The sequence below is a fragment of the Typopeltis vanoorti genome, chromosome 18, assembly GCF_054136105.1.
Source record: "Typopeltis vanoorti isolate ZY-2024b chromosome 18, IOZ_Tvanoo_1.0, whole genome shotgun sequence".
Lineage (NCBI taxonomy): Eukaryota > Metazoa > Arthropoda > Arachnida > Uropygi > Thelyphonidae > Typopeltis > Typopeltis vanoorti.
Window position 1 is genome coordinate 97,473,024 of NC_143566.1, and position 13,592 is coordinate 97,486,615.

Here is a 13,592-nt window from a genome sequence, read left to right on the forward strand (position 1 = left end):
TCAGGGAGAGAGAAAAACCTCTTCCATCTCTATGTGAAATTGGCCAATTCAGATTCAGTTGAAAAGTCCTTATAAAAAAAAAAATGTTTTATAATGCAAAAGTAACAAGGAATAAATGAACCAAAGTGCTATACGAAAGAAGTGTTCTGGGATTTCATTACTTTTGAAGAATTTCTGTGGCCTCAAAGATTCATTGTGGGAGATGCACTCTAATCATTGTTCATTCAATACCAATCCACTTTTAGAACTTATTCCCTGAAGAAGCACTCAACAACAACCATCATCTCTGGCAACCCATTTCACTCATTCACCAACCTCAAAGCACAAAAATCTAATCCTACATGCTTATTAATCCCACTTTTACACAATTTCCAGAGATACCGCCTTGTTTTTTCCCCTTCCTTTTATATATTGAAATAAAAGTCATCATTGGCAACTGTATAAAACCCCTTTAATAACTTATATGTTTCTATCATAATCCCTCTTATTCACCATCACCATGTTGTTGACAGGTGTGTTCAGCAAATATGCATGTTCTTCAACAGCTACATAGATGTGCTGTTGTTTTGGCTACCTTAGCAATATGTCCCCCAAATTTCAACTCCACAATCACTTCCAAATCCCTGCAGTTTAGTTCCATTAACATAGTACACAGCTTGTAATCTCTTCATCCTCAAGTGCATGACCTTACACTTGGTCTTACAATTCTACATCACCACCTTTCACATTTCTGGTCTATCCAACATTTAGTTGGATAGACTAGGAAATACTGATGCTGATGGATAGATAGGGGGTTATGCACCAAAATTATATAATCCAGCTGTGCTTCACTTATCCCAATTTTTGGACAAAAATTCAATCAGTGAAAAAATTTTATCTTTCTTATTTCTGATGCTGCTGGCATTCACACCAGCCACTTTTAGGTATATATCCAAATCCTATCCATGCTACCTGTTGGTTGTAATTTCCCCATCACACCTGTCCAATCACTTTTATCACCACTTACCCCATGTATCTATCTCTTACTTAACTATTCTCCTCACTCACATCTTGGGCTATTACTCTGATCTCTCTCTCTCTCTCTCACACACACACACACACACACACACACACACACAATTTACTTCCACCATCCATTCTCTACATGGTGTCTCCTTGTCTCTCTTGTGTTCACGTTCTCTCTTCATTTTTCACACTACTACTATTCCATTAACAAGCACTTCAGTCTCATCCATTCCACTCTCCTGATCTTTCATTTTATCTCTTACTTTTTCTGATTTCATCTCATATCACTCATATGAGATATCTCTTATATCTCATATATCCATGTATCTATCTCTTACTTAACTATTCTCCTCACTCACATCTTGGGCTATTACTCTGATCTCTCTCTCTCTCTCTCTCACACACACACACACACACACACACACACACACACACACACACACACACACACACACACACACACACACAATTTACTTCCACCATCCATTCTCTACATGGTGTCTCCTTGTCTCTCTTGTGTTCACGTTCTCTCTTCATTTTTCACACTACTACTATTCCATTAACAAGCACTTCAGTCTCATCCATTCCACTCTCCTGATCTTTCATTTTATCTCTTACTTTTTCTGATTTCATCTCATATCACTCATAGTACTTCCTTTCAGCAACAGTCTCTCCAGTTTTGGAAAGGGCCACTACCCAGTTCAGTTCCAATCTTTATTTGTTGAGGTATGTTAAAGTGTGGGATACCTCTCCATGTGAGATTACAGGATACTTCTGAGTGAAATTTAGATCACTCTAAAGAATCACTTCTCAACTCACAACTCCTGCCCTGAATCACTTCAGGACAGGAAACTCAGTGGTGGTTCTACTCAGTGACAGGTAAAAAACAGCCACCAAGCAGAACTCTCTACTCCCCTGAAAGCAAGTTACCATCAGTGTGAGGATTTATCAGTGGGAGAAAGACCATGGAAGATACCAAGGTTGAATCAATGCAAAAGTTGTATATTTCCCATATACAAGCAAAAAAGGTATATCATCTATTTTTAAAGCACACTGGATCAGACATAGTTGAGTTCTTTTCACTTGGTTGCAAAGTAAATTATATTTAACAAGAAATTATATTCTTGTTTATTCCTTTACCCAATTGTAAGCAAACAAACTCATGAAGATACTTCATGCACACTTTACCCAAAATAATCAAACAAAGTTTGATTATTTTGGGTAAAGGAATAGACAGGAATACCATTTCTTGTAAAATATAATTTACTTTGTAACCAAGTAAATAAAAACAAAAATTTTCAATATATATCAAATCTAGTTATTGAGCAAGAAACATTTGAAAGTACTCATTGTGAAGAATTTATTACAGGTGTTGGAGTAATTACTTTACTTACAGTATAATTATGAAAATAACACTCAGTGTTTAGACCTCTGTATCAAGGTCATCATCAGGAAAACATACATATATACAGGACACAAACTACATGACACTACACAAAAGTAAGATAAATCTAAATGCTTTGTTAATCGTTTACCCTAGCCTGACTGCTGGCTAGGGTGGGGAAAAAAAAAAAAAATAAATAAAATAATAATAATAATAAATAAAAAGTTATACACAAATATAAGTTAATTAGTTACCAAATTAAATTTCTTATACTTATATATATGTAATACAAAATAAAGTTTTATAGTGGAACTACATTAAACACATCTCTACAGTACTCTTATATTAAGGTTTTCTTGTGCTGGGGTTCTGCCATGTTCTGGATGTTATATAGGTTGCAGACGGGGTCCTCCAGATTCTTGGAATTACTCCATCATTTTTATTGAGATTCAGATGATGTTTCAGCATCTCACAAGCTCATTGAACTTTCTTTCAAACCAGGTTTTGGTGCCTTTCCAATTGATTCTGTGACATATTTGAAGTGCATGGTCTGACAGGTCTGTTTTACTATAGTGGAGGAATTTAATGTCATGTTTGTCTTTTCTTATTGGAATGGTGTGCCCTGTTTCCCCTATGCACAGTAGGTTGCAGGTGCATTGAATTTTGTAAAACCCCCTGTGTGGGCAAAGTAGGGAAGGGGATCTTTACATGTGCTGAGTATACTTTCCAATTTTGCAGGAAGTTTGAAGATTGCCTTACTGTTGTATTTATGTAGTGTTCTATTTTTTTTTTTTTTTTTGATATTCCAATAATGTAGTATGGCTATGGCATTCTTGTAATCTTTTTTTGTTTTTAATAGTATTATTGTGGAGGAACATGTGAACTGTTTTTTTTGTTGTAGACATTTTTATAAACATTTGGCTAATAATTTCATATTTCGTTATCTGCATCTAGTCACTGGAACAAATTGTTAGGGCTCTATACTTGAGGGTGCTAATGACCCCACGTTTTTTGTATTGGATGGTGGTATGAATTTTTGTGTGTGTCCGTTTGCTGCAGTTTTCTCCAATATAGTCAATAAAATATGGATGGAAACATCCAATACACTAAATTCTAATAAACAACTAAGTTTCAATTTAACCAGAGCTGAAAAATTAGCCCTTAAATCTCTAAGAAATAACCAAAATATTGTTATTTCCAAGGTGGATAAAGGCAATGCTACCGTCATTCTTGATCGGACAGCATACCTTGAAAAAATGAACCAACTGGTATCAACCACAACACATACCAATTGATTAACTAAAATCCTACAATCCAATAAAAGCAAAAAAATTACAAGAATGTCATAGCCATACATACATTAGGGGAATATCAGAAAAAATAGAACACTACATAAATACAACATTAAGGCAACCTTTAAACCTCCTGCAAAAATTAAAAGGTATACTCAGCTCATGCAAAGATTCCCTTCCCTACTTTTTGTCCACACAGGTGTTTACAAATTCAGTGCACCTGCAACCTACCCTATATAGGGGAAACCAGTTGCACCATTCCAATAAAAAAAAAGTGAACACAAACACTACATTAAATTCCTCCACTATGGTAAAACAGGCCTGTTAGACAATGCACTTCAAACATCACAGAATCAACTGGAAAGGCACCAAGTCTCTACACAACACCAAACCTGGTTTGGAAGAAAGTTCAAAGAGCTTGTGAGATGATGAAACATCATCTGAATCTCAACAAGAATGATGTATTAGTAATTCCAAGAATTCTGGAGGACCCACCTGCAACCTATATAACATCCAGAACATGATGGCAGAAACCCAATACAAGAAAACTTTAATATACAAGTACTGTAGAGATGTGTTTAATGTAGTTTCACTATAAAAACTTTATATTATATATGTGTATATATAAAATAATAACTTGTATATTATTATACTTATTATATGTATAAGAAATTTATTTTATTATGGTAATTAATTTATATTTGCATATAATTTTTTATTTATTTATTTTTTCACCAGAAGTTAGACTAGGGTAAATGATTAACAAAGCATCAAGATTTGTCTTACTTTTGTATAGTGTCATGCAGCTTGTATCCTGTACATTATGCATGTTTTGCTGATGATACCTTGATATCAGAGGTCAAAACACCAAGTGTTATTTTCATAATTATAAGTAAAGTAATTACTCCAACATGTGTTTTTGTCTCTATAAATTCTTTACAATAAAAGTTGACCACTGTACAAACTGAAAAGAAAGAATTTGAAAGTACTCAATTTATTTTGAATATATCTCTAACTGGCAATGCAGCATATGAACAATTTATAATTTTTATTTATTTATTTATTTTTTATGTTGAGCCCATACATGAGAGGTCGGTTGATCAACCTACAGTACGATCATTTAGTACCATGTATGGGTGGTGGGTTGGGAAAGAATGTATTTGTTCACATTTGATTTGAACGACTGTATATCGTATTCCCTGGGGAACACAAGGGGAAGACTGTTCCACAGCACAGCAGTTGCACTGCTGTGCTGTGGAACAGTCTTCCCCGTGTGGAGCAGAGATGAAGGAGGAGGAGAACAAACTTGTTCTGTGGGTTTCAATGTGCACTGTGAAGGGATGTTGAGCAGCAGCTGAACGTGTTCCAATGAGCTTAGTACTAAGTGGGGGAATTATTGATGCTATTTCCGATGAACATTTTCCATGGAAATATTTGTAAAATACACATAGTACAAAGACTGATTGTTTGTGTGAAAGTGGGGAGAGTAAGTTGGTAAGAGATGGGTCATTAATAAGTCCTCTGTATTGAGTCGAGCATTTTGAGGAAGCTTGTGGGGGCCTCACCTCATACGTGAGAACAGTAGCCGATGGTTGGGCAGATTTGTGAATTGTATAAGGTTAACAGCTGTTCAGGGGTGAAGTAACGTCTTGAGCAAAAGAGAAATCCTAGTTTTTAGAAGCTGAGGATGCAATGGTTATGATGTGTTTATGCCAAGAGAGGCTTGATGTCAGGGTAATTCCAAGAAGAGAAATCTCAAATTGTCTGGAAATTTGGGTGTTGTCAAAAATAATACTGGGAGAAAATGCTTTTTTTTTCACGAGAAATAAGAAGATAGTACTGGGTCTGATTAGCATTGAAATTGACTAAGTTATCTGAACCCCATTGAAGGATGGCTTGGAGATTTGAAGGCAGTGGTGGTTGATGTTCTGTAGGTCGAGGTGAGTTGTGTGGAGTAAGGTTTATCATAAGAAAGGGAAGAGTGCAATGTGCTGTCGTCTGCAAAACTGTGTATTGGGAGGAAGTAGGAAGAGGGTTAGTGAGAGGACAGAACCTTGTGGAATCCCAGCATTAGTTGAACGGTGAGAGGATAAGGAACCATCCACAACCACACATAGTGTGCATCCAGACAGAAAGCTGGCAATCCAAATACAGAGGTCTTGAGATAGACCAAAAGATGGCAGCTTGCTTAGTAAGCCCTTGAGCCAGACCCAGTCAAATGCCTTGGAGATATCAAGTGCAACTGCTTGAGATTCACCAAAGTTCTCTATGGCATTTGTCCAGAAGTGGGTGATATATGTGAACACCTGTTGATCGGCAGTGGCAAAATCTATACTGGCAGTCGTTTATTAGACAAGTAGCTTCAAGGTAGTGTAGGAGTTGGGATTGATGATTTTTTCCCTTACTTTGGACAGGACTGAGGTGAGTGAGATGGGGAGGGTAGTTGAACGGAAGTGACTTGTTGCCCTTCTTGAGAATGGGTTGAATATAGGACAATTTCCAGGCTGTGGGATAGATACCACTGGAGTAAGACAGTATAAATAAATTTAATTAATCCTTTATCCAAGTGTAAGCAAACAAAGTTTGCGCCTGAAGTATCTTTAGGACTGAGGCAACTTATGGTAAAGGTGGACCAAGCTCTCATCACTTCTTGTCTTAGTACCTCCCATAATGCAAAGCACATCTCCTTGCAGACATGTATAATGCTATACATTAAGGGAAGGGCCACTACCCAGACCGGTTTTGATCTTTATTGAGGCCGTGTCAGTGGGAGTCCACTGAACTCCTATTGACGAGATGAGCACAAGGAAAAAACTTATCTAGGCTGTGGGCACCTAAATATGACCTAATTTTTGTACAAATTAATAAAGCAATGGAAAATGCTCCAAACGATTCAACAGTTATTGGTCATTAGACATATCAAAAGTCTTTTTTTTTTCTAATGACTTGTGTTAAGTTTCTAGTGCATTTCTGTTTTTGGGCTGAATTTTTTTTTTTCTTTTATTGCAATGAAGTTTTTCATTCATTGATAACTCAACTAATGCTGAAGGAATGGAATCTTAAGTTGCATCATTTTCAGCCCTCGAATTACTAACTTCAGTTGAATTCCCCATTTACTTTATTATTATTATAAAGGCAGTTCTAAATCTGTAATTATCTTGGCTATTATATATAAATTTACTGAAGAGAAACTCATACCCTGCTCTCATGCATACTACAACAACAGAAAGTCATTGGTTGATTTGTTAAAATATGATGTAATTTTCGATAGAATATCCAAGTCTTTTTTATTATTATTATTACATGACACCCACAATGAGTCCACCAACTACAGTGAACAGCATTATCTACACCAATGCCATCTACTGACCACCACCGCCACTAGTATTTTCATAGACAATCACAAACATCCATGTCCATGGTGGGATTCAAACCCGCAGCCTTCTGGCTGGAGAGTGGATACAGTAAAACACTCAACCAACCAGGCCAGGAAAATTACAGTCTTAGCATCAATTGTTTTAGTTAACGGTGTTGCATCATCGGTTTTTTTCTTTCGTTTTTTTTTTTTTTTAATAAGTTAATTTTGTACTAGTGGCTTCCATAAACATCTTAAAATGGTGCATTCAAAACCTCTTTAAAAATTCTCAACTATATATATAAGAGGATAATCTGCTTAAAAGGTGACCCCCCCCCCAACAGATTCTGCAGTCAATTTCTCATAGGTGCACCAAATCTGCATTACACCTTTTTACAGCAACTTTCATGGGCATCACTTTGCTGAACTGGCAATTCCTCCACTTTGCTCTAGTTACATAAAAACTACAGCAGCCATTGGTCAACATTCATACATAGTCCAACTCCAAACAAGTCCAATCTGTCTCATCTTCCTTCATTCCATCTAACTATTCTATTGAACAGTCTTCCCTATACTGTTTTTCCCAATTCATATATTCTCCAGCTTTTCAACAAACTTGTTAATAGATACTTCTTTCTCCTTAATCACTTTCCGCAAATATGACACTATTGCATTATATGTCTTGTGACCTCTCGTGTGGTGCCAATATGAAAAACAATTTTAGTTTCTTAACTGATCACAGTTAAGTGTTACGATAGCATGTAAATGCTATTGTAACACTGCCACACCAATTATTACTGGCCATTTATCCAAATGTTATGATTTGCAGCTGGAGGCTATCATCATTTTATCTAACAATGCTAGACTACACACTACTAAATGTATAAGTGAGTGGCTACAGTTTTATAAGCAGTCCACTCTCTCAGTATTAGTACTGTTAACCAGTGGATTTGCTCCTAGTGATTTTCCTCTCTTTAAACTATTAGTCCATCAAGAAGTGGTTATGTACAGGACATGTCTAATAAAAGAAGATTGACAATGATTTTATCAATGAATTTCAATAGCATAGGTTATTTTTTTAACAAAACAATTAGTACACGTAATTAGTAAAGAAACAAAAATTAGTACATTTCTGTCTCTGTTGCAGTTAAACCTAGTATTTTGATATGGTTGACTATTGTGATCTATGTTTAAATTATGCATTTTAAAATTCAACATAGCAAAATGTAAATGCCTAAAGCTGGAAATTAAAATAATCTTAAATCTACTAATAATTTCAATATAGAAATGCCAACATATTAAACATATACATTTGATATAGGCTGCAGATACAAATTCTGATGTGAGTATGGATGTATGTGATTGTTTTTAAGTGGTAGATGAATTTCATCATTAGATGTGAGATGAGTGTGCTGTTTACTGGAGATCTAAAGTGGGTTGAAAAAAATTTGCATGTTTGGTCTATAAAGCAGGATTTCTAGACAGGGAAAACCAAAAAAAAAAAAAAAATCTACATATCTATATCTGTCTATATATATATATTATAAAAATTAATAAAAAAATGAAAAAATGCTTAGCTCACCCATGGTACTAATATATTATAGGCTTACTATATCTTTATGTGTGGGATACAATTTAAAAAATAAAAAAAAATTAAAAAAAATGCCATTCTCAAAATTCTTCATTCATACAGCAATTATGAAAAGTTACATCTTATTGAAAGCTTGAATACATAACTAAATAAAAAACAAATAAAACTTACAGTAGTAAGAAATAGAATCTTTATCTTGATGCTTTAAAATAAAGAGATCTTCCTCTAGTGTGATAAAGTTCAAATACTGGTCAAACACCTGAATTAAGTTAAAACAGCACTGGTTAACTTCATAAAACAATAAGAATATGTGCATTAAGTAACTTCATGACAACTTATGATTTTTTTAAAGCAATTTTTTTTGATATATAACAAATAAAATGGGGTGGTAAATCTAACTGACTCTGTATCCAAAAAAACAATTTTTTTTCAGTCATGAAGCTATTCCTTATACAGAAAATCCTTAAACCAGGACAGGATTATTTCAAACCCAGAGTGCAGTGAATATATACTGACACATCCACTAGTTATATATATATATATATATATATATATATATATGGGGAAGAGGGAAATCCCACCTGTAATAAAGTTACATCCTGCTAACTCGAAAAATCTCTCATCACTAAGACGACAGACCAATGGTTAGGTTCTAGGTGGTGACCTAACCATTGGTCTATTGTTGTCATTGGTTCAGATATATGGACGACATTTTTGCCATATGGAAGGGCACTTCTGAAGAATTACAACAGTTTCTCTCAAAAATAAATGCACTTCATACAAGGATAAAGTTCACCCTAGAAATAGAAGTAAATAAGCAATTTAGAATTATTAGATCTCTAAATTCTTTGCCAACCAGAAGGTAACCTACAATTCACAGTCTATAGGAAGGAGACTCATACAGGCCATTACATCCACACTGAATCACATCACCATCCCAGTCAAAAGGCAGGTACTATAAAAAACTGGTTCATCGATCCCATTTCTTTTGTTCTTCAGAAGAACTATTACAGAAAGAATTGCAATATATTAATTCTTCTTTCTTATCCAATGGATATAAAAATTCCTTCATAAAAAGAGCATTGAGTAGTCGTTTGCATCCTCTTCAAATACAGAAGAAATAACGCATATACCTATCCCCTATGTGCAAGGCATTAGTGAATGCATAGCTAAAGTGTTAAAACCACTAAATATTTGTATTACCTTTCGACCCAACAGAAAAATCTCCACATGCCTCACGTCTCCAAAGCAAGCTCCCACATCTCAGCTATCCAGGTGTCTATCAGATTCCCTGTTCTTGTGGGTTATCATATTTCAGACAAACAGAAAGATCTGCTCTGATCCGTTTAGAAGAACACAAGTCGTATATTCAGTACCTTGAACAGTCTGGACCTGCAGAGCATGCCATCAACACCAGATAAAAGTCATTCACAAAAGTCGGTTCTTTCTGGAACGGCTTTACAAAGGAACAAGTTAAACATTACTTCACTCCCCTAACTTAAACAGATCCGATGGTCTATGTCTATCCCCTTTGTGGGAGATAGTACTCTATAAATCAGCTAATCTTTCCTAACTTTTGAAATTGTATACACATATGTAGTATTTTTTTAAACAAGTTTAGAAAAGTTAGAGACGGTTTTTAATTATCTTACATTAGCTCCTTAGGTGACATCCTTGTGAATATGTCAGTTATTGTTTAATTAGCCTTTGTACTTGTATTGATGATGCCTATGATACTCAGGTGAAAATTCTACTAATAAAGAATATTTTACGTGAGCTAATTCCATTATTATAATTATAAATAATCATACTATATACTCAAGGTCAGCAGGGTAGAAGTTAGATGGATGATAAGCATTATTAGGCATCATAATCATCAAATTCCTGCCATGTACCCTCAAGAGGTGTACAGGATATGATAGTACTACATGAAAAATTTACATCATTACTAACTTCCTATCTACAATTTTCTTCCAAATCAGTCTATTACTTATCAAGACTCCAATATTATCATTATCAGATCTTATATTTCTATCATCTAAGGCACATCGTAACGTATCAATCCACCTATATCTTGGTCTTCCTCTGGGTCGTTTTCCTGCCAACCTGGCAGAGAACACTTGTTTTGCTAATCTTTCCTCGCAAATTCTATTTAAGTGACCATACCACCTGAGATTAGCTCTGCTAATGCATTCCTGGATGCTGACAATATCAAGTTCTTTCCTAATATCTTCATTTTTAATATGATATTGCCATTGATGCCATCTGTTCAATCCTCTAATCTTTCTCAGGACTCTCATATCTGCAGTCTCTAGTCTTTGGTCAAGTGTTTTACTTCTGAACCAGCTCTCAGATCCATAAGTTAAAACTGGTTTGAACACTGTCTTGTATACAGCTAATTTAGGGTTCCGACTAATTTCTCTCTTATTCCATATGAATTTATTCATATGGAATAAGAGAGAACTGACTTCCTATCATACCAGCTTTGTTGATTCTGTTGTCAATTTCTATATTTAAATTACCATCTTCATTAAAAATCGTGCCTAAGTAGCTAAAATGTTATACTTGTTCCACAGGTTATCCGTTCACAATTCAGTTGACATTTTCTGACCTTCATACCATATCCATTACAAGTTATTCAATTTAGTCAGGGAATCTTGCAGACTTGTAGCAGATTTATTCAGAAGTATAACATCGTCTGCATAAAGCAAAGAGATGACATTAACACCGCCAATTTTGATATCAAGTTTAATACCACTTTCCTTCATAATGTGATCCATATAGATAATGAATAACAGAGGGGATAATGTACATCCTTGTCTCACACCAGATTTAACATTAAACCATCTTCCTGTACTTCCTTCAATTCTAACTGCTGACTTGCAACTCAAATAAAGACTAAGTATTGCTTGATATAATGCCCCATTGAAACCATATAACTGTAGTGTAGTGAATAGATTTTCTCTTGGCACCTTGTCGTATGCCTTTTCCAGATTGACAAAACTTAAATACAGATCTTTGTGATATTCCCATGCTTTCTCAACTATTTGTCATAAAGTGAAGATCTGATCCTGACAGCCTCTATTTGAACTGAATCCAGCATGTTCTTCACCAAGCTTTTCTTCCACAATTCTTCTCAACCGTTTCTCAAGTATACTGGCATAAATCTTGCCCGGGAACACTCAGCACCTCTATAATTCTCACATTCAGTTTTATTTCCCTTTTTATATATGGGTACTATTAGAGCTCTACTCCAATCATCAGGAATTCGCCCCTCTGTCCAGGACTTCTGAAATATGCAGTGCAGCCACTGTAACTTTTATACCACCATTCTTCAGCATTTCTGGTCAAATATCTACTCCTGCTGCCTTTCCACATTTCAAGCCTTTGATGGCTTTTTCTACTTCAATTATGGATATGTAAATGAAACAAGCAGTGATAGCACAGTGGTTTTTACCACTGTGCTATCAACTGCTTGTTTCATTTAGCAATTTTTTGAAGTAATTACTCCAAACTTCAAGGATATCTTTTTTTCCTGGTTTCATGTCACTTTTATCATCTCTAATTCCTTTTACAGCACTCTTTCCTCTATTTCTAAGCTTTTTCAACAACCTCCAGAATATCTTACCACCATCTTGATATTTATTTTCTATGTTCTTGTCAAAGTCCTCTCAATACTTTTGTTTAGCTAGTTTTACACAGTGTTTAGCATTCTTACATTTGTCTCTGTATTCTTTAAGAGCACAAGCTGACTTATTTGACAGGAACTTTTGATATGCTTTCTTCTTTTCCTTCACTGCCTCTTTAACTTCCTGTGTCCACCATGGAGTTCTGATTTTTCTATCCTTGCAGACAACCTCACCACATGCCTCTCTGGCTGAATCAATCAGGGTTTTCTTCAAAGTTTGCCACTGAATCTCCAAGGTTTGGTTCATGTTCTAAAATTCTTTCATTTTTTCTTCAATAATCTTTGTGTATTTTAGTCTACAGTTCACATCTGAGAGCTGCTCAACTTTTATCTGCTTTAAAACTTTCTTACATGTCTTTCTTTTCAATATGAAATTCAATTTTATCCTGCTCAAGACTAAATAGTGATTGCTTCCAATTTCAAATCCTCTGTACACTCTGGTGTCCTGCACCAGGGAGAAAACATCACTATCAACAATAATATAATCAATGAGACTTTTCTTATTCCTTGCTTCTTCTCTCCATGTGAATTTGTGCACATTTTTATGTTGGAACATGGTGATAGTAATAACCAGTCCATGTTCTGAGCAGAAATCCAACAGGTATTTGCCATTATTATTAGCTTTGCTCTTTTCTCCAAATTTTCCCAAAATATTTTTGTATGTCTGACGATGATTTCCTACTCTGCGATTTAGATCCCCAACAAGGACAAACTTTTCCTTTTTCATTGTGTCAGTTGCTTTCTCTAAAGCATCAAAAATTCCTCCACTTCTACCTTAGTAGAGCCTTTTGTGGGACCACAGGCACAAATAAATCTCATTGTCCAATTCCCCATTCTGATATTTGCCCACATCACTCTACATGACACTGCATGCCATTCAAGATGAGCCTCATATTTTGTGTTGAATACTATGGCTACTTCTTCTTTTCCTTGATTGTCATTGTCTGAATATAACATTTTGTATTTATTGCTCAGAAAGATCTCACCAGTTTTTGTCTTTTTTTGTTTCAGTCATCCCTATTATGTCGATCTGGTACTTATCTAATTCCTCAGCTAGCTCCATTTCTTTGCCATTCAGGCTTCTTATGTTGATAGTACCAATCTTTAACTCTGGTGAAGATGAGATGGGGTGTGTTTTCAGATTTGTTCCAGTAGCTGACTTTTCGCTGTTTGCCCCGGTTCCTTGGCGAAAACAACGGGGGCCTTATTTAACCGGGTGACGCCCCCGCGGGCATGAAATTTTGTCATGTTATACCATCATTTTGTATATTGGTTTA

General features: G+C 35.3%; 1 protein-coding gene across 1 annotated transcript in view; it reads right to left on the reverse strand.

Moving 5' to 3' along the window:
• Slh (sec1 family domain containing Slh) overlaps positions 1–13,592 on the reverse strand; it is a 349,840-nt gene that overhangs the window by 273,231 nt on the left and 63,017 nt on the right. Inside the window, exon 6 of the mRNA XM_090408533.1 lies at positions 8,799–8,886. Coding sequence (XP_090264659.1) covers positions 8,799–8,886 — 88 coding nt within the window. The remainder of the gene's footprint in view (positions 1–8,798; positions 8,887–13,592) is intronic.